The 27,079-nt window shown below is 37.7% G+C and overlaps 1 protein-coding gene across 1 annotated transcript in view; it reads left to right on the forward strand.

Annotated features, from left to right (window-relative positions):
- The window catches only part of CLSTN2 (calsyntenin 2), a 492,893-nt gene that overhangs the window by 441,027 nt on the left and 24,787 nt on the right, over nt 1-27,079 (forward strand). The window contains exons 9-12 of the mRNA XM_042456041.1: nt 1,368-1,530; nt 16,544-16,710; nt 25,612-25,760; nt 26,455-26,681. Of these exons, the coding sequence (XP_042311975.1) occupies nt 1,368-1,530; nt 16,544-16,710; nt 25,612-25,760; nt 26,455-26,681 (706 nt within the window). The remainder of the gene's footprint in view (nt 1-1,367; nt 1,531-16,543; nt 16,711-25,611; nt 25,761-26,454; nt 26,682-27,079) is intronic.

Raw genomic sequence — 27,079 nt, forward strand, 5'->3', positions numbered from 1 at the left:
TAAAATATATACCGAATATATATTTATTCATGGGATTTTCCCATGAATAAAAGTGGTGCTAGAATGCCTCTTTATTCACAGGATAATTATGCGATAACTGTGATGTCATGAGACATCGTGTGAAAATCTTAGCATTATTGTGTGATATTGACAGGAGAAATATGCTCCTGTCTTTTGATAGTGTGATAAAGTCCTTAGTCTTATTTTAAATGTTTTTGTTTGTACATTTAATGTTTTGCATATTTAATTTATATTTAATATTTTGAGGCAGTATGGTGGCTCAGGCCAGTGATTTCAGTACTGGGCTCAATCATAGAAATCCACAAGGTGACCTTGAGCAAGTTACATGCTTTCAGCCTTAGCGGAAGACAATGGCCAAATCTCCTTAGAATAAATTTTGCCAAGAAAACTCTAGGCTAAATAAATCAGAATACACACACAGAACATAAATTGAATGTTCTAAATGTTTTTATCCATTGTGCATCACCTTGAGACCCTGTTGGGTTGAGAGATGACAAATGATTTAAATCAATAAAATAAAATACCCAAACATCCACATGTGCACAGGCTTGAAGACTTAGATGGCACAAATCTTATACCTGCTAATAATACTTGGCCTGCAAATGTTTATACCTGCACAGGTGTTGAAGTAGATTTTTGAATATTTGACTGGCAGAAATGTCTAGGATAAAGATGCTTGGCCTCATTGCTATACAATTCCCATAAGCTATTAATATACCTTAGCAGAGAGAAAGAATACAATGAAGTTTGGGATATTCATTACACATGTGATATGAAAATGTAGAGAGAGTCTTTATGCATAAAGCTGCACCCATAGATGATCTATCCTGATCTTCAAATGGGTTGAAGGATGGATAGAGACTGTCACCTTCCCCATGTGGTTTTATTCTGCACCATTAATGAATACCTTTAACAATCTCTAACTGTTCTGTAATGATGCAAGAAGCCTTACTACTTATTTTACCCAATTGCTGCAATGTTTTTTTTAAATAATTAAACAAATGGGTAATTTACCCTTGAAAGGGGGGAATATAATTACTATAAGGAGTGTGCTGGTGGTGTTATTCTCCCCTCCAACCCCATTTTTAACTCTTTTGCATTTTAAACATATTAAAATCTAATTTATAGAATGCTTCATCAATTTTTGGAGGGGTTTAATATGAGAATAAACTTTGTAGTAGGGTAAAACATCTTCTGTTGAAATGTGTCCATTAAAAAGATGGCATGGCCACTGGTATTGTTCTTCAGTCCAAAGCATTTTTAATTCTTTCTTATGGTACTCAAGATCTCTATGCATAAAAATAAAGTTACTAAATATATTTCTCTCTTTTTCTTATACTGTATAGATTTGTGATAAAGAGTGGCACTACTATGTCGTCAACGTTGAGTTTCCAGTAGTTACCTTGTATATGGATGGTACAACATATGAACCTTACCTTGTAACTAATGACTGGCCTATTCATCCATCGCACATAGCAATGCAACTGACTGTTGGTGCTTGTTGGCAAGGTAATTACGCATTTTTTGTCAATTGAGAATTGGAGATATTGACTGTACATTCAAAGACTAGTAATCTTAACAAAAAGCAAGGTAGCTATTGTGCTTGTCAGCTGTATGTCAATACTGTATACTGATTCTGATTATACCCTTGATGATGATCTCAGACATGAGTGATAGTTACTTGAGATATGGCAGTATATCTTGGAATTGTAAAATGTTATTGTTCCCCTGTATCTTGGGTAACCAGAAGAAGAAGCTTAATCCAGGCCCCTAATACTTTTGGAAACCATAACAGCTTCTAAGGAGACTCAGGTGAACAGTAATATCACACCTTGCACTCTAAACCTTCTACACATTTATGTTCTTTGCAGGCTCAGCAAAGAACATATTCTGATGGATCATACTTTTCATTTATTTGTTTTACTTTAAGGTGTCCATGTCTGCTACTTGACAGTAGGGGGCAGACCTCTGAACATATTCTTTATTTTGATGGTCATCTACCTCAAGAATCATTTTTTTAAAAAAGGCAGAGTCCTTTTCATTATAATTGACTTTAAATAATTGACTGGCTGTTGTGAAAGGGCCTTTTAACAAATGGGCGCTATAAGAGTATTTTTAAAATCAATATGCTTGAATGTTTTAAACATTACATTTTAATATTTTAATATTTGTCTTAATATTATAACTTTTTCTGGGGTTTTTTTCTTCTATTTATGTTTTCTGTATCCGTTGCACTCCATACTGTATATGTTTGTGATTCCATGGCTGATCCAGCATAATCCTATTTTTCACCATACTAGATTTTTAAAATTCTACCTACAGTCATCCCTCCATATTTGCGGATTTGATATTTGCGGATTTGATTATTCACAGATTTCATTAATATGTTCTCTCTAGGACTGTCTAGGTCCTCCAGTGCAACTCTGTGGTCAACTTTAACTAAAAGTTGCACTGAAAGACCATTTGTAGCTACTCCGGTGCAATGCTATGATCAGTGTATGTTGGACATTGACGACAGAGTTGCACTGGAGGACCTAGAGATTCCTAGAGAGGTGCCCTCTCAGGTAAAAACAGTGGTTTTTGTTATTTGCAGTTTTTCCAGATTCACGGGGGTCTTGTTCCCCAAACCCTAGCGAATATGGAGGGACAACTGTATTATGCATTTAAGCAGTAAAGCTACACAATACTATCTAGAGAGGTAGACTCCATAAAACCATTTATAGCAATAGCAATAGCAAGTCATTTCTATACCACTTATCAGTACACTTAAGCACTCCCTAAGCAGTTTGCAACATGTAAGCTAATTGCCCCCAACAAACTGGGTACTCATTTTAGTGATCTATGGAAGGATGCAAAGCTAAGTCAATCCTGGAGCCCTGCAGAATCGAATTCACAATGTTGTGGCTGTGAGAAGCTGCAGTATCAACATTTAATCACTGTGCCACCAGGGCTCCATTTACTCCATAATCTAGAATTATTTTTCTGCACTATTTGTTCTATCAACAGAGTAGGAAGTACACATCTATATTGAATTTAGCAAAGAGAAAAACATGTCTTGCATTCTGACAGAAATATGCATCTTACATGAGATGCATATTCTCACATTCTATCTGCAGTTTCACTTGTAAAAATAATACAACAAATAATATTTGAGAAAGGACAATGAGTGGTGTGAGCTAAAAGCCACAAAAAGCAAGTGAGGGGTGATGATTATTATTATTAACCTTTATTTATAAAGCGCTGTAAATTTACACAGCGCTGAAGTTCCCATTCAAGATAGGAAAACTCTCTAAGGATGTTAAACTAACACAGAACTGAGCTAATTCTGCATTTAGTAGAAGCGAATAAGAGATGGGAATACCTGTATGAGTTTCAGTTTCCATCTCAGAGAGGTTAGCATAGGTGGATAAAGAGATGAGGAGACTACGGATCATGGTAAACAATACTGTCAGTACTGCTATCCTTGAGATATCTTTATTCTTTAAGTGTTGAGCTTTGCTGTGTTTCCAACAATGTATTACTTGGTAAAGTTTTCTCATCAGCAGTGTATGCATTAATAAGTTCTTTCTGTAATAAATTGCAAGGACAACATGCATTTCTGTATTTTTGTGCTATCTGGATAAAGGAAAGCATTATTGAATACTATTAGTCTGAAAGATGTGTGAACCTGCCTTCTACTTTCCTTCAGGGAGTACATTGTAAATAAGACTGAAAGAGAATGTGTAATAGAGATTATGTGTGGAGGACTGGTGTTTGTTCTCCGAAATTATGCACTGATGGCACTGTGATCTAAAACCTAGTCTGGTGACAGCAATTATATATTCCTGCTTCCTGAAGCAGCTTTCATTAATTAAAAATAAATAATAATGGGTAATGCATTTTTGAAAGCCACAGCGCTTAGGTTACACCCTTTATGTCACAGCATTTCCAGCTCTGTGAGAAAAGAAATCTATATGACATGCAGATACTTTTTATGGATCATGGTCTGCCTATTACTATCAAATCTGGGGCCAGTTAATTTCCAGCTACTGCTTCATCAGGAAAAGTGTAATCAAGGCATGGGGAAGTTACTTTTTGGATTAGCCATGCTAGCTGGGGCAGGCTAGATGTTGTAATCCAACAAGTAATTTTCTGAGTTCTAAGTATAAGGTAGTAGCAATATCAATGGCAAGCACATTTTTATCCCACTTATCAGTGAACTAGCACTCCCTAAATAGTTTATGATGTGTAAGCCAGTTGGCCCCAACAAAGTGGGTACTCATTTTACTGACCTACAAAAGGATGGAAGGCTGAGTAGAACTTGGAGTCCGCTTCTAGGATCGAAGTTACAACATTGTGGCTGCAGAAGCAGCATTTAAGCACTGTGCCACCAGGGCTCCTGTAGATATTAGGCCATGCCTTGTTGGTTCTTAGTCATTGGGTAACTCTAACCAAGTGACTGTCATTGAGTCTACGTACCAGTGAATGAACATACTGTTTTCTACATTTTACTGGAAGGAAAGTAGTTCTTCTTGAAATAAGTTGAAACCAGTGTACCACTTACATTACAGCTGGACTGAAATGTGGTCATCACAATGAGACTGCATTTGTCACATGTGGGAAAAGAGTACAAGTTTAAGACATCGACAGTGAGGCATATGTTCAATTTAAACTAGAATATTAACACCTCTTATGTTCTATGTACAAAACATGAGAGACTTTTTAAGTTCTGTAATTGTTAGGTTAGTGCCAGTAACGGCTCTTCAGATGATAATGCATATTATATAAAAAATTAAAAGTAGATTCATGTTCCACATAAATAGTAAGAAACAATAACTTACATGCAAATGTGTCCTATTTAACCTTTTTAAATTATATGTTTTGGCAGACAGACATATAATTACATGAACCTATGATAAACATAATTAGAATGTAGAGCTTGTAAGAGAATGTTTTTCTACTACAATGTGAAGATGTTCAGATGCTAGTAGATATGCAACCAATTATTGTTTTCCACACAATAAACTATATATCTTATCTGAAGTTTGGAGTTTTTATCTTTGGAAGTGATTTTCCTACATAGTTAGCAGTAATACATTAAACATTCTTTTGTATTTGATGTTTTATAGTATTGATCGTGATCTGAAAATGATAATGTTACTACTGTGCTATCCATTAGTAGATACCTTTCATGTATGATTCTTTGCAAACAGAAATCAATGTAGGCCTGGAAAAACTAGAGTTATGAACCTGTGATTAATTTTCTCTTCTTCCATTAGTTATTCTGACCATGAGGGACCAGGACTGCTGCTTTATTTTATTTATTTATTTTTAAATCTTGAAACCTGAAATAAATGCACACAGGACCAGGAAGCCCTGGTTGCACAGTGGTTAAAGGCAGTGCTGCAGTCACAAGGTTGTGAGTTTGGTTTCAGGGCTCCAAGGTTCATTCAACTTTTCATCCTTTGGTAGGTCAGTAAAAGGAGTACCCAGCTTGTTGGGGGCAATTAGCTTACAGATTGTAAACTGTTTAGAGAGTGCTAAGTTCACTTATAAGTGATATAGAAACATGTACATGCTATTGCTATTGCTATATTGAAGTCTGAATCCAATTGTTAGTCCCAGCTACAGTAGACCTATTTAATCAATTGCTTAATGGTAAATCAACACTTAACATTGAGGGATAGTGTTTGAGTGTTGGACTATGACTGCAGTGGTTTGGGTGTTGGACTATGACTCTGAAAACCAGGGTCCAAATGCCTGCTTAGTCATGGAAACCCACTGGGTGAGCTTGGACAAGTTACACTCTCTCAGCTTCACAGGAAGGCAAGGGCAAACCACCTCTGAATAACTCTTGCCAAGAAAAACCCATGATGGTGCTGTTTAAGTTCACCATAAATCAGAAATCTTCTGAAGGACTCAACAAGTCAGCACCTATGTAAGTGCTACTGATGTAATTGCTATCCAAAAAGCTGGGGTCCTGAGGAAACACCCACCAATTAATATGTTCAAGGGGAATTATAATAGCTCAAATAAAATTATATTTTGGCCAGGACAACAGTTGGCCTTCAGATCTTAACCCTATTTATACTACTTCCAAATCATACAGAACTTCAGAGGCAATTCCAAATAAATTTGGTAAATTTGTTAAGGAAATAACACATACACAAGCACACACTCACACAAGAGCTAATGAAGCAAAGGTGGGAGAAGGTGGAGAGAATATTGGAGGCCTTGCTAATGATGATATCAATCTTGGAGCATGGTTCAAATTGATGGGCATCCGGAGTGTAGATATCTCAGTAGCTGCCTTGGCAAGTGGGGTGGGTGGCGTATTGAGGAGCCTAGTGGAACTGACACAGTGTCTACACAGTTATAAACTAGACCAAAGTGATTCCAGTCTTTCTTGGAGGAGCAGACCCAGAAAGTGGTGTTTGGGGACTCCTGTTCGACTCCCTGGTTGCTGGCCTGCAGGGTCCCACATGGTTCTGTTTTGTCCCCCATGTTGTTTAACATCTCTCTGATACTGCTGGGAGAAGTAATCCAGAGTTTTGGGGTGCAGTGTCATCAGTATGCAGATGACAACCAACTCTATCTCTCCTTTCCAGCTGACTCCAAGGAAGCTGTCTCTGTGCTGAACCAGTGGTGTTTATCACACTATACTCTTATAGTGCTACTATTCCACTTTAACTGCTCTAGCTGCCTCCTGTTGCATTCTGGGATTTTTTTTTTTTTGCAGTTTTAAGGAGGGGTATTTAGAATTCTCAGAGAATTCTCTGCCTGAGAATTTTAAATACCCCTCCTTAAAACTGCAAATCCCAGAATGCAACAGGAGGCAGCTAGAGCAGTTAAAGTGGAATAGTAGCACTATAAGAGTATAGTGTGATAAACACCAGTGTCTGCTGGACTGAATGAGAGCAAACAAATTGAAGCTTAATCCAGACAAGACAGAGGTGCTCCTGGTCAGTTGTAAGGCAGATCAGGGAATTGGGGCTCTGCCTAACCTGTATGGAGTTACACTTCCCCTCAAATCTCAGGCTCACAGCTTCAGTGTGCTCCTGAACTCCACTCTAAACCTGGATGCCCAGGTTTCAGCACTGGCCAGAAATGCATTTGCACAATTAAAACTTGTGCACCAGCTGTGCCTATTCCTTGAGACGTCAGATCTGGCTATAGTAACACATGCTTTGGTTACATCCCATTTGGACTACTGTAATGCACTCTACGTGGGGCTGCCTTTGGAAACTGTTTGGAAATTTTAGCGGGTCCAAAATGCAATGGCTAGAATGCTGACCGGAGCAGTTACAGGTTCCTTTTTGAGCACAATTCAAAGTGCTGGTCATGACCTACAAAGCCCTACATGACTTAGGTCCAGACTATTTGAGAGACCATATCTCCCCATACAAACCACCTAGAGCCCTAAGATCCTTAGGAGAAGGTTTTCTCTTGGTCCCACCACCATCCCAGGCTCTCCTGTTGAGGACACAAGAGAGACCCTTCTCAGTGGCTGCTCCCAACCTGTGGAACTCCCTTCCATGGGAGGTTAGGGTGGCCCCCTCACTGCTGGCCTTTTGCTGGCAGGCAAAGATATTTTTATTTAAACAGACCTTTTAATATCTTGTAGGCTTTATTTTATTGGGGGATGAGGGGATTGGTTTTAGATTATTATTTTTAACTTTGTATGTTTTAAATTTTATATTTGTAATTTGTTATACTTTTTCAGTTTTAATTGTATGATTTTAATTGTTGTTTTAATGCATTTTATATCTGTTGTTAGCTGCCTTGGGTCCCACTTTGGGAGAAAGGCGGGATAAAAATAAAATAAAATAAATAGTGTGCAGGCACTGGTATAAATAAAATAATACAGTAATCAAGGAATGAATGGATTGTCTCACTGCTAAATGGTTTTCCAGAGGGAGAAGAATGGTTGAGAGATTGAGGAAATGTTCAGACAATTGGCATGAATATCTCAGTCAGAGGAAAACTCTTTGCTGCTGGAGGAGCCTCCTTTGTTTGTGTATGCAAAGTCACCTTCTTTGGCCAAAATCTGATCATTGCCCTCCATAACCAAAGGGATTATGCCGATGCCTTTTAGGTTATCTCATTGTGGTGGGTGCCATTGCTTACTCCCTTGCTAGAGCGAACTGGATTTCTAAATATTGTATGGCAAAGTTTCTGCCTTGGATTTGCCTTTCCAGGTCATTCACCTTAGAATTCCTTTTAATATTAAATTGATATCAAAACTGAGGTGTGATTGGGGGCCTGACTCTGGGGTAATATAATGGGTCCACTTCTATTTAGGACTAATGATTTAGCTGCTTATTAGATATTGTTTCATGAATCAAGGTGTCTCCTAGTATGAAATATAACTTAAATTAAATGGTGGTGGTGGGGAATTAAACAGAAAACCTGCATTTCAAGCAAGTATTTACATTTTGCTTTAACACTGGCAGGTCATGGAAATAAAAAGGAAGGTGAGAATAAAAATTGATTCATTACTGTATAAATCACTGATTAATGTTGTGTGAGAGACTGGCATATTATCTAGAGTATTGTATTCAGATCTGTGCAACAGAACTAATTTAATATCTTTGTTTGATATATTTTATGGGCAGATATAACCTGAGAGTCTGAGAGTAATTATAGCAGAAACTGGAGGTGGGTTTTTATTTGGGGGATACCTCTGAGGGATGCATGTGATATTAGGCACTGCATGGGAGGGTTTACACACCAATGAACATAGCTGTCAGTTGACAAAACCTTGGTTAGTGGTGGTCATAATCAGCCCCCATGTACTGTAGAAATGTAGAAATCTGTTTTTGTTGTTGTTATTGTTCTGTTTCTAATCATATGTGTATTTCCCCCATTCTTTCTTGTATAAGGTTCCAAGAGTTTATATTTCCCCCTCATATGGAAATTCATCCACAATTTTAATGTATTTTTCTAGTTATTTATCTATGCATTTTATCTAATGCACATATTTCTTCCTTTCATTAAACCATGTTCCTGCATTTCCCCCAGTTATGCTTATTTTTAGCCACTTGACATTTAACATATGCATGAACTTGTTACAAATGTGCAAGTTTTTGAAGAAAGGTTTTCTCATAGTGAGTGTTGAGAGGTGTGAGGTTGTTCAATCAAATAAAGTTCTTTTCCATTCCTAACACTTAGACATGCAGAGAGAGAGAGAGACATGCAGAGAGAGAGAGAGTTCATCGTATTCATGTGTGTAGTTGCTCACACATTCACAAGTGTGAGGAGAATTGGCATATGTGGATGGGTGGGTTGCCCCCTGCCCAGATTTAAGCTCACCGATTCAGCTGTTGGGTGGGGTGAGGTGAGCACAGTAATGTTAGGGAGGATGATGTGGAGGGAAGCCTATCTACCATCATCCCCATAAGAATCACATTTAGCCCAGCTGTCCCAACACCAGAGGTGGCGGGGGAATGGCATGCAAGAAGGAACAAAAGTGGGTTGGGGGAGCTCATTTGCACTGGCAGCCAAACACTGATGTGACATTGGTTTTAGGCCAGAGATTTGATCACATGAAACACAGTAGTGTCAATGCTATATTCAACAATGCATTTTCCCTCAGATAAGTTTACAGGTTCTGTTGTTATTTTGAAAGATGATATGGCACTTCACAGCTTCTGATTAGCTTGGTTTTCAGTCATTGGTAATGAAATTACACAGTCAGTGGGTGAAAGAAGTCCAGGTATGAGTATCAGTTCTGCTAACTTACAAAACGTCAGCATTTCCCCCCTCTACAGGTGTAGGAGTAGATTTTATTTTCAATTGGCCATACTCTATTATCCATGGCATTTTTGTTTTCTGAAGCTCATCTTTGTCATTTCAAATCTGACAAAATTATCATTCCCTTGGTTTTCTCTTCCTGTTGTTATAAGTAAGTAAATGGCTGTTTAGTTTGGCTACAAAAGGCATGGCTCAGGTGGTAGATAAGTGCTATGGGTCATCATTAATTTATATAATGGAGGTGGTTTTGTCATCTTTGTTGGACCTATAAATAAGCTTCAGTTGGGCTGTCTCATTTATTTATGCTTGCTGTCTGGCTGAAGCAGCTCAGGTGAAGATGCTTGCCACAGAGACATCACTGGTGACTAGCCCCATGAGAAGTATTCTTCAGCTGTTACTTTGAATCATAATGTTTCACATATATTTGTCAGCATTGTGAATTTCCCTTTATTTGTGTCCCAGGGAGGAAGTAGCCTATTTTCACAAAGGATGTTTCAGCCAACTGTTCCTACCTAATAATTTTTTAAAAAATTATAGTGTATAAACTTAATGTGGCATGTAATATTGTCAATTTAAATTACTTTATCATACAATAGGAAATACCTATCGTTTTTCATTTTTGCTCTTTTCATAGTCAGCTGTAGTCTTAAACATATCTGTGGTTAGTTACTAGTTCTGGTAATTGCTGTCAAAACATTTCTGACAGGCTCTGCTGGATACTTGGCATCTTACTCAATGGCAGAAGTATTTCAGTGTTAACGTTTAAATATGGAGTATGTATGTTGGTGTAATACCACTCCAGTTATAGAAAATACAAAAACTCGTTCAAGTGACTTCTATAAAGGCTTTTGATAGCACTAACATCATAGTTCACTTTGACAGGTTAGTGTGATTGATTATAGAAATATGATGTGAATTTAATTATAATATATGGAGAGTTTGAACATAATATTTTAGGCTTTAGTTATCTGACAGCTGTTGTTTTTCATGGATAAGAATATTTTGCAAGTCTTATCAATGCAGGTAAATAGGGATGCATCTGTAATACAGATATCCAGCATCCATAATTTAAGTGCTATCTTTGATTTACCACAATTTATTTGTGTTCTGTCTTTGATCTCCTCAGTCTTTGCCCTACCTGGCCTATGTAGAAAGATGTGTAATAACAGTGATGAACGGTTCAGGAAATTTACCAAGTGGTTTTAAAAAAAGCATGAGCAGAACTCTGCTCATACAACAGAGGTTTTCTTGCTCTGTCTAGTCTTGCAGCTCTCAGTGGGATTGTCTGCACTGGCAAAATAAAGCAGCTTCAAACTGACTTGACCCCTACATCTTTATATAACACATGGGGCCAAGCCAAGAGGAAACTGACATGAAGTCATGCTCTGGGGCTAAAAAAACCATTTTGATGACACATGAGCCTGAAAGGGGGTGAAGCTAAGACCAGAATGCTAAAAAGAACCCCATATACTCTGCTCTGACATAGAAAATGCACATCATTGTACCAGGCAGTGTATGGAAGAGGCTGGAACATGCGCCCTGGGACTGGTGAAATTCTGCTGCCACCATTGCTCACCATTTTTTTTCCATTCGAATATATAGGCACAAGAGTGGCCAGCTGCACCACTGACTGTCACACCATTCAGCTGTCACACACCTAATGATGTGAATCTATGACAAACACGGCAGGTTGCCAATAATGCAATTAATATAATTAAAATCTACACAAACCAAACAGTTCAACCCCAGGGGTGAAAGGAGGAAGTGGGCATGTACAGGGAGGGCTCCATGATTATGTTTTTCCAATATGTCACTGGGTGCATTGGTGCACTGTACAGGTAGTGTATCACTTATATGACTGTCTGGCTGTCACATGAGGCATCGAGTGGGATGGCATCTGGGTGGAAAGAGGGAGGTAATTCTGATCTCAGGTAGTGTGTTTGTGTGATGGTGTGCATACATGTTGAGAAGGGAAACCCACCAAACAAGCATTGTAGCTTGATGCTGCATGGTGTGGACTGCCCATGGGTATTTGGCCCATCTTCAGAGTGGGGGATGCAAACAGCAGGGCTTTCACCACTTTCAGAAAACCTGAGATCGGCATTTTTTTCCCTGTCCAACTGCTCAGCCTCTCTACTACCATCACCACCACCCACAATGTTGCTAAGGGACAAAAGACCTTAAGAGAGTTCCTAAGGATTTGGAAAAGTGTCTGGATGAGTAAAATAGGAAACCTGCAGTGAAACAAAGTAAGGGAAGAATCTGTTATGAGCTCCATCTTCTATGAGGGGAAGTGTATTTTCAGATTCACATGGTACAACTGGGGCTGTATGTACACTGCAGAAATAATCCAGCATGACATCACTTTAATTGTCATGACTGCATGCTATGGATTTCTGTGAATTGTAGTTTTGTGAGACATTTGGCTTTCCCTGTCAAAGAGCTATGTTGCCATAGCAAACTATAATTCCCACAATTCCAAAGTATAGAGCCATGGCAGTTAAAGTAGTGTCAACTTAGATTATTTCTGCAGTGCAGATAAAGCCTGGATTACAGCCAAGACTATGTAGCATAACTGTTAGTTCTGATTGGGTTTCACGTATTACTCTCTTCACACCACTTTCTATATGTTCATCAGGCATAGTTGTAGTTTGAAATGAAGTGCATCCCAGACTGAGGAAATCAGAAATGGGGGTGAAAACAGATGTCAAAGACCAAAGGAAAAAAAAGCAATAGACAGAAACAAAGAATAACCCTGAGCCAGAAACTATCTCAGAATTAAAGGAATAAGGAGGCCTGAGGTTAATAATAGAAGCCAAGACAGGTGGAGGGAGGTGCTATTTTATGAAGCAAGAGGTAGAAGCCAACCAGTCTCCAGATGTGAAAAACTGCAATAAATCAGGAACACAAATAAGGATTTTTTAAAGATGTGGAGAGCTCAAGAGTGGCAAGCAAGTAATGAGCTTTGCCTACTTGTACATTCAGTTTTTAATTTTACATCTGCTTATTTAATGGAAGGAATAAATAATTCACAGCCTTGTTTCTCTAAGGAACTTTAGTGATGGGAGAGGAGACAACCATATTGTGTCTAACTACTTGTGGCTGAACATCACAAAAACTTTGTTTCAATTTTTCTGTCCATCGGGAGCGGGTAGTCATTGTCATCACCATCATCCACCCTCCCCAAATAATTGATATTATTAGTAAAATTATTCTCCTTCAACATGGAAATAAGAGTCAGGGCAACAGTAATGGGAATAATTAAGGCCCTGATTGTATTTATAATTAGATAAACCAATGAATATTAGTATATTTCAATGTAATTTTTACTGTTTTTAGATTATTTTACCTGTTTTAAATTCTATTGTATTTTTAATGTTTTTATCAGTGAGCCTTGGCTCTCTTCTGGGAGAAAGGCTGCATATATATATATATATATATATATATATATATATATAATTTGTTTTATTTATATACCGCTATTCCAAAGATCATAGCGGTGAACAGCAAGTAAGCTAATTAGCAAGTAAGCTAATTTGCCCCCAACAGTCTGGGTATTCATTTTAGCGACCTCAGAAGGATGCAAGCCTGAGTCGAGCTTGGGCCCTTTTGCTGGTCTTGAACTCGCAACCTTGTGGTTTTGAGTGAATGGCTGCAGTACAGGCATTTAACCACTGCAGCACCAGGGCTCCATGTATATATATATATATATATATATATATATATATATATATATATAAAATATGGGAGCTTCCCTAGTGTGGAATCTTAGGCATAAGCCAGAGTCACTGACAGACAACCTCATCTTCCCATTTCTGAGTGATACAATCACCCTAAAGCAGGGGTAGGCAACCCTTTTGAGCTGGGGCCGCGTTGCTGTCCCTCAGACAACTGGGGGGCCGAAGCCAAAAAATAAATAATTAAATAATTTTTTTTTAAAAAAAATTAAATAAATAAATAAACCAGGACAAACGTAGGACAAAATTTTCAAATGGAGGGCACTTTTTAAATAAAAAATGGAGGACACGCGAAAAAATTTGTTGATTTTTTAAAAAATGTTAAGATAAATGCATGTTTCTGAGGCTTCTATAGACAACAGCCCCACCATGCCCCTCGTGTGAGACGCCAAAGGCCCCGGCGGTAATCGGCGGCAGGACCGGGCTGGGGCCGGTCCCAAGGCCTCGCCGGGCCGCAGGTTGCCTACCCCTGCCCTAAAGACTGGCTATATTCATGTCATCCAACACCAGTGCAAAGTACTTATTTGTCAGTGACTTCAATGAACCACTTGATTAACTGGGATTACAAAAACAGCCCTAGTGCAGAATAGGACAATAAGCATGTACATTAGCATATATAGAATTGGTTATATGATGTCAGTATCCAGTAGGAGGAGAGTATAGCACAACTACTGTATAACCACGAGAGTGTGTATATTTTGCAAATGTGATGTAGGATCTTGGTCATACAATAACAATAAATAATAATTGTGTCTCATGTTCAGAGAAAAAATGGGATACACAAATTAAATCAATAAATGGCCAAATAAAACTTGTTCAGCTTCAGAATTTTGTAAAAGCCTTCATAATTTTGTTGCACCCTTTGTGGTGTTTGAAAAGTTCTTTCGTAAAATACCAACTCTGGAGATCAGGGCAAGTCACATGCTCTCGGCCTCAGGGAAGTTAATGGCAAATGTTCTCTGAACATATCTTTCCAAGAAAACCCAGTGATAGCCTTATGGTTACCAGAGGTCAAAAACAACTTGAGGGCACACAACAACTACAAACTAATAAATAAATGGTTAATGGTAACCAATCTGTCTATCAGTACTGAGCTGCTCTTGAGGATAAAAGCCTTCATATCTAACATGGCAATTGTTCTTTTATTTGCTAGCTTTTAATTTGCTAGCTTTTGCTTCATGTTCCAAATTGTTCCTGACAGTGACTTTTGACTTCATTCTGTCTGATTCCATGCATTACAAGTGAGTGGGTGGTTTTTTCCCCCCCTCTTGTAAATAAATGCTTAAGGATTAATGGGCAAACTTGGAAAGCAATGCAATTATAACAAGGTACATTAGTAGGAAGGCCAAATGTATATATGTACGAGCTATTTTACTATAATTGTAATTGATCTGGTAAATAGAGCAAGAGTGACTAAGCACAAAAATAGATATAAGCCACGTTTACAGGATATTCTTGTTCCTGGACACTAGTATTCCACTCTGCTAATGTTCTGCAGTTGATAGCAACATCTGCACTAAAATGAACCAAGGGCCCTTTCACCCTGTACAAGTATTGGACTGTCAGTCCAATTTAACTGCCATGGTTTCATCACATAGAATCCTGGGATTTGCTGTTTAGGGAGGAGATTTTAGATTTTTTTTCCAGCCATGAACTCTCATGCCTTACCAAACTACAAAGCCCAGGATTCCATAAGGTGCAGCTATAGCAGGTTAAAATGCAACCATAGTATTATATTTGTGAAGCATGAAAGAATCCCAGGTCCTGAAACTGGTTTTGTAACCTGAAATGCATCTATAAATTATCAAAATTAATTTTGATCTTAAAGCAAACTATAACAAAAAGGGAGGTTGTCTTCTTCTGTAGAAAAATATTATATTCAAATTAGAAGAAAAGAGATTCTGCCTAAACATTAGGATGGATGTTTGTACTGTAAGAACCATTGGATGTGGAATAGATGGCCTTGGAATGTAGTGGACTTTCCATCTTTCAAGATCTTTAGTTGGATGGGGATTTTTTTAGGAGTGTTTTAGTTGTGTATTTATGTATGGTAGAGGATGAAATAGATGGCTCTTCTGGCCCCTTCCATCTCTATGGTTCTATGGAATGTCTGAGCCATAATCTGTCAGAAATCACTTAATCAGGGTTAAGAAATGCACCATCCCTGAATTTATGGAAGTTAGTGATTTTAGCGGCCAAAATGTATTGTTTTGGGATTGAAAAGTATTCATTTTCTGGTAAATTGTTTGATAAATCATTGATACAATCTAGGTATCCAATAATCGTGTTGATAAAATGAAATAGAACACTGTTGTTTCTGTCCCTGCAGCTTTTAATTCACCTGAACTGTGCCCATTGACATTACTCAAAGCAAGAATGCATTCCATATCCATTAACTTCATTTGTATGAAATGAGTTTGAGTTTCCCACCCCATTCATCTGTCTATGATCTCTCTCCAAGCAATCGTTAAAGTAGTATAATGTATGTTTATGTTGTAGATTAACTTATTTAGTAGGAAGAAAATTTCCTGGTTTAACATCAACTAATTATATAGTAATTAATATATTTATTTTCCAAAAAAATTTGTTAAGATAGTCTTTTGATTTTGATGGTGCTGTGGTTTTGTTTTGCTTTGTTTTAACAAAGTTCTATTTGCTATTTTTGGTTTTCCTTTTAGATTCAGATACAACCACAAATCTCTTCAAAAATATAATAAAGCTTGATTGTTAATTTTTCCTGTTTCTAAATTAAAATAATTTCTGATGCATGCTGCAAAGTTAAAGTTTTGTATAGAATGTATATTCATAGCTAATTTAAATGACTTTAAAAAGCGAGCTTTAGGTAATAATATAAACAATGATAATAAGCATAATGGAACCTTAAGTGTAATAGCAAGAGCCACATTCTGCCTAGAATTCATGTAACAAAAGTAGCTAGCTTACCAACAGTTTTAAGAATTAAAGACAGTACTGTCAACATTGCTAGTCATAAATAAATCAGCATCTATGAATTCTTATTAGTTATGACATCTATTTTCCCTTTTTTCTAATAGGGGGTGAAGTCACCAAGCCCAGATTTGCTCAATATTTCCATGGCAGCCTTGCCAGCCTTACCATCCGTCCAGGGAAAATTGAGAGCCAGAAAGTGATATCCTGTTTGCAGGCCTGCAAGGAAGGTCTGGATATTAACTCCCTGGAGAGCCTTGGCCAAGGAATAAAGGTGAGAGTTTGGCCAGCATCATCTTTGATAACATTTAAAGTTGATTTATGAAGTGTAGAGCAGAAGATAAAGTACAAATGTACTCCCAGGAGCAATCTAATTTGGCTTAAAGTCATGCAAGGAAAAAGCAGAACAGAAGAGAAGCTGTGTGACAAGAAATATTTCCATTATTTTCAATATAAACCTGCAGAAATTAGGTGTCACAGGTGTTTCACAGCCCTTTAAGCATTTCCAGTATCTCCTACCAGTAGTGTATTTGCAGTCCAATTTTAAAAAATAGCTAAATTGCCCAGGATACTTCTCCCCCACTCCAGCACTGAATTTAACCCGAAGTCACTCCCGCTTGATAAATCATCCAGAGAGGGACAAAATATTGCTGATTGTTCCCCAGGTAACAAATGGCCCAAGGGAGCAATTGGGTGGTAATTTTTTTAGGGGTATGGTTTTCCAAAATCCACTGCAATACCAATGGAATCCCCAATCCCTGACAGTTTCCTACTCCTGAAACAGGAAGATAGCATCTATTGTATTAAGAACAACAACAACAACAACAACAACATGATGATGATGATGATGATGATGATGATGATGATGATGGTGATGATGATGATGATGATGATGATGATTTATTTATAGCCAGCCCAATCACGAAGAATCCGGGCGGGTTACAACAATAAAATACATCAATTACAATAGAGTTAAAAATCAAACCTTGGACCTACCGCCCCGCCCCCCATACCCAGTACTAAAACAGAATTAAACAATAATAGTATAAAAGACATTAAAAACATTAAAAGCATTTTTAAAAAAGGCAGAAACATAGGCAGGGAAGAATAGACAAATGAGGGGACAATATCTCTATATTTGGGGAGGGTAACAATGAATCAACTAACAAAGCAAACCAGCTGATGCACACTTTTATCATGCTCCATGATACAGGATACAGATATAAATGAATCAAAGAAAGTATCAGCAAGCAAACCCAGTGGTTCCTTGAGGGTTCTTTCATTTATTCATTCATATATTGCAACAGAGAGCCAGTGATGTAATGATTTGAGTGTTGGACTATGACCAGAGAGAGCAGAGTTTGGAACCATGCATAGCCAAGGTCACCCACTGGGTTGTCCTGTGCAAGTCACACTCTCTCAAAGAAATTATTATTATTATTATTATTATTATTATTATTATTATTATTATTATTAAGCTTTATTTATATAGCGCTGTAAATTTACACAGCACTGTACATACGATCTTTTAATTAGACAGTTCCCTGCCCTCAGGCTTACAGTCTAAGAAGACACAACACAAAAGGAGAAGGGAATGGTTGTGGGGAAGGGGATGAGGTCCTGGAGTTCATCTCTCCCTCTGAGGCCTGGACCAAGGCAGATGGACAGATGGAGGGCTCTGTTTCTTAGGATAGGCCCGATGGCATTGGGGAGGCCTGATGGCATTGGCCCACCCTCTCTTCCCCTCAGAGGCCAGGATGGAGTTGGATGCCTTCTGGGAAGGGCTCAGTTCCTTTAGGGAGGCCTGATGGCATTGGTCTACCTTTCTCTCCTTCAGAGGCCAGGATGGAGAAATGCAATAACACACCTCCTCTGAATAAATCTTGCTAGGGTCTCCATACGTCATACAACAGTACCACAACAATTCATGCCCCTATTCATAAGAAATGACAATAAATGCTCTACTCTTTACGACACCTCAAGATTTTTCATTGTTTTTGTTGCAACATGTGTCTTCCTGTCCCACCCCAAACATTTGGAAAAACATCTGCCAAATTTTTGGTATCATTTGTGGTTAGTGTCTGCATATTTGAATAGGAGGCCTATTGATAACAATATGAATTACAGTCAGATTAAATATACTTAATGTGAGAACAGTTGTAAACCATAGAAAAACATTAGCCTGAGACAGTCGGCCAAGAAGCACCGTCATGGGGCCAATAGTAGGGTTAGAGAGCACACAGTAACCGCACGCTCCCTAACCCTACTACATGTGGACACCGCCATGATTATGCAGCCCTGCCCACATGGAGTGCATATCAATGGCGTGTCCTGTGCGATGCGTCCAAATGATGTGTTGCACAGGACATGTCACTGCGCCACTGGAGGATGCTTATTGACACCTTACCAGTTCCATGGAAAGGAGCTCCATTTTGGAGCTCCTTTTTGGTGCATGCATTGTTGACGTTGCAACCGCACAGCAGAACCAGCAATGCAGAGGAGAAAGGAACCCCTTTCCCCTGCCCCTCTCCTCTGTAGGCCTGGGATGTCCAGGGGCAGTAAGCCCCAAGGACATCCCTTTTCCAGGTCATGGAGAAGTGGCATTTTGCTTCTGCCTCATGGCCCGGAAAAATGCCAGATTGGGGCCGCCAGGCTGCTGGTGAAGCTGCCCTGGCTCCAATCCAGCACGAAAAGGGGCAGCTGCAGGCCACCCCTTTGGGGCTTGTCTGTACAGTCCCATTATGTCTACTGAAACCACTGTCCATTGAATTCTGTTAATACACAAACTATGTCTGTATATGATCACAGCCTAGAACCTGAATATTATTTGCTGTTATATGTCTTCAAGTCATTTCTGATTTATTGTGACCCTAATGAAAACCCATGATGGGGTTTTCTTGGCAAGATTTGTTCAGAGGTTTGCCATTGCCTTTCCAAGGGGGTTAGAGCCTGTGACTTGCCCAGTGGGTTCATGGCTGGTCTCTGCAGTCATTGTCTAACACCCAAACCACTATGCTGCACTGGCTGTCATACTTGTAGACTGATAAACAGAACAAAATTTAAAATGGATAAGCTATTTGAAATATATAGAGAGATTTATTATGATCAAGTGATCAAACATGCTATGAAATATTTTTATTGCTGCTTTTACATTATAATGGTATACACTGTTAATGGTTTCTTAAATTTTTTCCCTTCAAAGTGATATACTAACAAAGACTATACATAACAATTAAAAAAACATTTTTCAACAAAAAATAAGTTCTATAGAGAAGCCTAACTGTGAGAAAATATGCAAAAATATGTTAGTTATTTAAATTCTCCTGCTATTGCTTAGCTCCTGTTGAACTCATGATCGATAGAAACACAGCTTCTATACTACTAATGCTTTATCTGAAGCTGACAATTCTTTGAAGCCTGTGTAAGGAATGCAAAATTTCTTGTTTTCAGTTTTGCCTCCAGCAGCTGATCTAGTACAGAAAAGTGGCTGTCTCTGGGAACTAGCTGTGGGTGGGGAAATGAATCCAAGAGTTTAATTTTTCAGCTTCAGAACACTTTCAATCTCTGATCTACAAGCTGGCATGGTGCAACTTTCTTCTTTCATTTTTGCCCTTTTAGTTATTTTGAGAGTCCGTGGAACAGCAGGAGGCAAAAATGAAAAAAAAGCTGTCAGAGAAGAGTCTCACAAAGTATTTCCTAGTTGGCCTGACAGTGGCATATCCTGATGAAAGAACCACATTTGGCCCTAGAGTTGAACAGGGCATTCACAATGACAGATCGTGCCTGGCTTTCAAAAACATATGTACACAAATTGTACCTGTATATAAAATATGTATAGTGCTTGTGTATACATAGAATCATAGAATTGTAGAGTTGGAAGAGACCACAAGGGCCATCCAGTCCAACCCCCTGCCATGCAGGAAATCACAATCAAAGCATCCCCGACAGATGGCCATCCAGCCTCTGTTTGAAGACCTCTAAGGAAGGAGACTCCACTACACTCCAAGGAAGTGTGTTCCACTGTCGAACAGCCCTTACTGTCAGGAAGTTCCTCCTTAGCTTTTTCATTGAAAAGTTAAAATTAAGAATACAGTCATTGCAATTAGGCTGCCAGTTTGCTTGCCTTAAAAAAACCACTATAACTAAATCCATTAGGCAAATATTCTGTTGCAATTTTTGTCAAATCATTAGCAAGTATATAAAAAACCTTTCCAAACTACTGTTACATTATTATCCTGTTTTCACAAATAAACATAAACAGATGGTCTAACAATGTATACAAATCATGGAATCACCGAATCTTAGAGTTGGAAGGGACCACAAGGATCCTACTAAGGAATATGCAGTCAAATCACTCCTGAAAGATGCTCATTTTAAATATGCCAAAGCAGGACAGTCCACTAAAGTTCAAGGCAGTCTGTTCCCACTGTCAAACAGTTCTCATAGTAAAGAAGCATGCCTAATGTTTTAGATGAAATCTCTTGTCTTGTAATTTGAATCTACTGATTTGTCTTCTAGGTCCAAAACACACTGCTGTTTGAGTCTGCTTTAACTGCCGTGGCTCAGTGCTAGGGAATCCTGGGAATTGTAGTTTATTGTGGCATCAAAGCTCTCTGACAGGAAGGCTAAATGTCTCACAAAACTACAGTTCCCAGAATTCCCTAGCATTTGTTTGTTTGAAAGCAGTTTCAAATACGATTATTTCTGCAGTGTGTTTTAGACCCTAGTTTATGGAAAATCAGAAATAAAATTGTGCCATCTTTTAAAAGAAACCCCTTCAGATACTTAAAGATGGCTATCATGTCACCTCTCAGTTTTCTCTTCTCCAAGGTAAATATAACTACAGTTGTCCCTCCATATTCGCTAGGGTTAGGGGAACAAGACCCCCTTGAATATGGAAAAACTGCAAATAACAAAAACACTGTTTTTACCTGAGAGAACACCTCTCTAGGAATCTCCAGGTTCTCCAGTGCAACTCTGTGGTCAATGTCCAACATACACTGACCATAAAATGGCAGTGGAGTAGCTACAAATGGTCTTTCAGTGCAACTTTTAGTTAAAGTTGACCACAGAGTTGCACTGGAGGACCTAGACAGTCCTAGAGAGAACATATGAAATCCGTGAATAATCAAATTCGCAAATATCAAAGCAGCAAATATGGAGGGATGACTGTAGTTCCTGAAGCCATTACTCAAAAGGCTTGGCTTTCAGACCTTTGACTAACTTGGCCACCCTCTGCTGGACATGTTCCAGCTTGTCAATATCCTTCTTCAGCTGTGGTGCCCGGAATTGGGTACAGTATTCCAGGGGAAGTTTGCAAATTTTCAAATCTGCAAAATTGATAAACATGCCTTCTACTTCATCATCTCAGTCATTTACAATGATTTTAAAGACCAGGCCCAGGATAGAACCTGAAGCATTCCACTTCTACCCCCAGTAAAGAGCAACCATGTATAAGTGCTCTCTATTTGGTTTGGTTTGTCAGCTAGTTATAAATCTAACTAACAGTAGCATTGTCTAGCACATAATTCATAATTCACTGTGTTCATTAAAATCATGGGGGATCTTGGCAAAAGCCTTGCTGATAGCAATATGTTATATAGCAACTTCACTCCTCTGATCTACAAAGATTGTAATTCTATCAAAAAACCCAGATAAGAATAGTTTGGCATGACTTGTTTTTGAGGAATCTTAGTAATCACAGCATTCCCATCTAAATATGTACAAAATAACTGTTCAATGATCTGTTGAAGTATCAACATCAGGCTGACTGGCTGGTAGTTGATTGGATCCTCTTTTTTGCTCTTTGTGAAGATGGGTGATGTATTTGCCTTCTTTCATTTTCTGGGACTTCTCTTATCATCCAAGACTCTCCAAGATTATTGACAGTGGCTTTGGGATAACATCTGCAAGTTTCTTTAGTACTCTTAAAAGCAGTTCCTCTGTCCTGCAAACCTGAATTAATTTACAGTAGCTAACATTTTACTTTGCTCGTGTTTTGCCTATTCTTGGCTGCACGCAGTTTTTCACCAATTAGAGTACTGTTACCATTTCACCATCTTCTCTACACAGTGTGCCTACCATTTCCTTTTTCTTCCAAATATAGTCAAAATATTGATTTTTAAGATTTAGCTTTTTATACTTCCCCTATAAATACAGTACTGTTAAGGGGCTTTTTGTTTATATTCCTCTTTGCTGATTTATTGATACTCTTTCTTCCATTTCTTATATATGTCTCTTTTAAAGCTCATATCAACTGAAAGCTCTTTGTATATTCTTCCTGGTTTCTTTAGACACCTCCTGCTTTTCTTCCCCATTGAAATTGGTTGCACACCATTGCTTCTGTTTATCTCAACAAGGGATCGCCTACTAACACAACATGTCTCTTCTTCCTCTTGGAACTGATTGGAAGCCATTTATGCATAGATCTTTAAAAGACCCTCATCTCTGTGCTTGTAAAAAGCAAGGCTGTTGTCCCTGTTCCCATGCCTCATAATTGCTGACAGGCAAGAACTTCAAATTGATTCTGTAGCTCCAAATTGCAACAAGAGTAGTGATAGTTCTGCTTCTTTCTTTGTGTGTCACATTCTTTCAAGCATCAGCCTTCTCTATTTGAGAATTGTCCCCTTCCCTAGAGACATTCCCCCCATATGTTGCCCTTTCAGAAGAGCCTGCTGCACACTTTCAAAAAAGCTTCATCCTTCTTGATAAATTGATGTGCAGATAAAAAGTGACACTGATATGAGACATGAAAGTTATACCTTTCAGTTATACTAGCTCAGTGTGTTCACTCCCATCAAGATCTGGAATATGCACTTCTTGGAAATTTGATTTTCAGTTCTCTTTAAAGAAATATGTACATATATGAGTACACTGGAGGAAATTATATAAAAAACATACCTTAATACATAGGTGCATCTATGGTGGGCTGAAATGAGGACATTCCCCCTAATAAGAATTATGTTTCCCCAGATGAAATTTTCCTTCAGTCCCAAATTTTTTAGCATTGTGTGAAAACTGTTCACACCTAAAACTCTTATATTTACAGTTTTTGCATTCCCTTGGTAAGTGGAACTGCAGTTTTATGTTCCTGCAATGCTAGGAATTTGGGGAGTGAAGGAAGATACCAGCAGAAACAGTTCTGAGAGGCTGTTGAGACATCCAACAGAGATAAATTAATGCATATATGGTAGTAAAATGTTATTTTCTAAGCCAAGTGATGTTTAACCACAAGGTGAATCATATTGAGTGCAAGATAAAATAGGAGGGACAGAGAAAATGCAAATATATATATATATATATATATATATATATATATATATATATATATATATATATGGAGGGAGATTGTTTTAATAGTGACACAAAGCAAACAACACTTGGATAGTAATTAGGGTGTAAATCATTTCATTTATTCTTACCAAAAACACAGAAGAACATCAAAAGGGATTACTTGACTGAGTGAGATTACAAGAGATTCTGTACATTTTTCTATTATTTTTGACATTTCAGGACTTTTTGAAAAAAATGTTTATGGAAAAAATTGGTTTTCGTACAAAAGCAGTATTTTACATACATAATACCAATGTGTTGGCCCTGTTGAATTCTTATTCAGCTTATCTCTCTTAGATATCCTTCTGTTTGATGATGATTGTTTTGAGATCTGAAAAATCTCAAACTAACTAACTAAAAAAAATTGCCAAACAAAACTTGTTAATATTTAAGATGCCATTTTTTTTTCTGTAACAGACTAGCATATCTTCCTTCATAAAAGCCATAGAAAGCGACATATAGTTCAGGTCTTTGTGAAGATATAAAAGCCTTTACAACTATGCTATATATGCCATCTTTCTTTTAGCAGAGATGGCCTGCCCTGCTCATAAGCCTTATTAATAAGTTTGAGTTAATCAGACACCACATAGGTGCCTAGCTGGAATTTGTGAGGGGTTGTTCAACTTTGGGCAGGAGAATGATGTAAGTTACTGCCTAAAGATCTTTGTGAAGTCTTCTGCAAAGATACAGAGTGGTCTTTGTCTAAAAGACCTCTAGGCATGTCCCTGCATTAATGGTGGACTGACGTCCTCTTCCATGTTTAGCACACATTTTAACTCTACTTCTGTACAGACAAAAGTGCTTTAGAGCAGAGTGGACAATTGCACAGGATGGGACTGACAGTTATGCATCCTGGATGTACCAGAAATGATATGAAGTCTCTTCCAGCCACTGGTAGTTGTTGTTGTTTTTTAATTCCATCTAATTCCATCTGTTTTTAGTGATAGGAAAATCTAGGTGGGTGAGTGGATAAAAATGCCACGTTGTGCTAGTTTGGGGTTGTTTGAGAATGAAAAGTCATTTTTATTTTGGGTGGGTTGCTTTCAGAGACCACGTGTAGTTCATGAGCTGCACTTTTCCCAACTCAGGTCTTTATTGCCAAGGCCAGTATCCTGTTGCAATGATCTGGATTTATTGCACATTCATTATTATGTATGGAGCCCTGGTGGCGCAGTGGTTAAATGCCTGTACTGCAGCCATTCACTCAAGACCACAAGGTTGCGAGTTCAAGACCAGCAAAAGGGCCCAAGCTCGACTCAGGCTTGCATCCTTCCGAGGTTGCTAAAATGAGTACCCAGACTGTTGGGGGCAAATTAGCTTACTTGCTAATTAGCTTACTTGCTGTTCACCGCTATGATCTTTGGAATAGCGGTATATAAATAAAACAAATTATTAATTAAATTATATTATAGTATGATCTGAAATTTTCATCTATTTACAGTAAGCATACAAATAACATTAATAAAACAGGATATTTTTGTTGATCCTATAAAGATCCTGCAAAGATAAATTCACTATAAATTTGTGATATCAAAAGCATAATAGTTAAATATTAAAGGAAGATTCACAGTTTTCCACTGACTTTTAATTTACTGTACAGATAGCTACCACAATCACTAAAATGTGTGGTATACTAATGCCTTGAAGTTACTTGTATCTAAATGGTTTTTATGTACAAAACAAGCATTAGCTAATGAAATTATTGTTTTCTTTCTTTTTTAGAGATCTAACCAGTCTCTCAGAAATAGTATTTAGAAGCCTGTTATTCTAAATATTCTAATGAATCAGCCTATATTGTTTCCCTAAATACTAATTATATTCTCTCCTCTCCCACTCCTACCAGTATCACTTTAATCCTTCCCAGTCAGTGCTTGTTATAGAAGGGGATGACATTGAGAATATAAATCAAGCTCTCAGAAAGGTTTCTTATATCAACTCAAGACAGTTTCCAACCTCAGGCATTCGGCGGCTTAAAGTCTCATCAAGAGTCCAGTAAGTTAAATTCGTTAAGCTTTATTAAACCAGCAGTATGCCAGAAATTTTCATTTCAAGAACTTTACATTTTGGGGGAATGAAATAAAGGTATGCAGATAAAACATTATCAATAAAAGTTGACCTTTAATGAATTGGGCAATGGCATAAGAATTACATTTACTTTTACAATGAGATAATTTCAACTATTGAGTCATTTCCTAATTCCTCTATCCCCAGTAACTTCAGATAGACTTCTGGATGTGCATGAAATGGTCTCCTGATGCCTTCAGTATAAAATGGATGATTAGGTTCTTGATGCACATTTAACAAGATAGCTATATCAAACCCATTAAGCATCAATTTGAGTACCTAATATAAAATGCATAACAATTAGAAGCCATCTAATCAGGTTTAAGCATTGGTGGTTTGTTATATGTTATTTAAGAGTTTCGATGCTATGTGTGCATTGACCTTTCTATGGATTGTGCCTGCCAATGATATGCTCTACTACTCATAAGTAATTTGAAAATTGTGTTTCTAATGTTCACATGAGACGGAATGGTCAATGAGCAAACATGAACAATCAAAAATATAGACACACTAGAATGCATACACTGGATAAACCATGTTTCTTTAGACCATGTGCTTCTTGCAAAGGAAGGATATACACTAAAACGTCTTCCATGAAGTTAATGAATAATATATTTTTCAGATGTTTTGGTGAAGATGTCTGCATTAGTATCCCAGATATAGATGCCTATGTAATGGTGTTTCAGGCCAAGGAGCCCAAGATCACAATAAGTGGAATGGATCATTTTGCAAGACCAGCTGCAGAGTTTGAACATGAAAAGGGTGTGATTCTTTTACCAGATATCAGGATTGTCAGCACTGTCACTAAAATGGAACATCCTCCTGACTTAAAGGAATCTATGGACAGAGGTTTGTAGTTTTCTTTTAAGATTATTATGTCAATGACAATAGAGACCAAATGCCAGGAAGAAGTAAAAGGAATGGTACCCTGCTGAGAGGAACACCTCTCACACAGAATAGATCCAGTTCTCAAGATGTGGTTAGCGTTATATAGACTTCAAATAGGGGATGAAGTTAGAGCTTTTTAGGTAGACTGAAAGCATTTATTTATTTAATTCTTATCTTGCCTTTCTCCTAGTGGGTCAAGGTGGCTTACAGTATAGACTAAAATAAAATGCAATATATATATATATATATATATATATATATATATATATATATATATTACAGACATTTAAAATACAATTTAGTAAATTTTAGTATTAAAATTAATTTTAAAACTTGTTTAAAATGGAGTAAAAAAAAAA

The sequence above is a fragment of the Sceloporus undulatus genome, chromosome 3 (genome assembly GCF_019175285.1).
Source record: "Sceloporus undulatus isolate JIND9_A2432 ecotype Alabama chromosome 3, SceUnd_v1.1, whole genome shotgun sequence".
Classification (NCBI taxonomy): Eukaryota; Metazoa; Chordata; class Lepidosauria; order Squamata; family Phrynosomatidae; genus Sceloporus; species Sceloporus undulatus.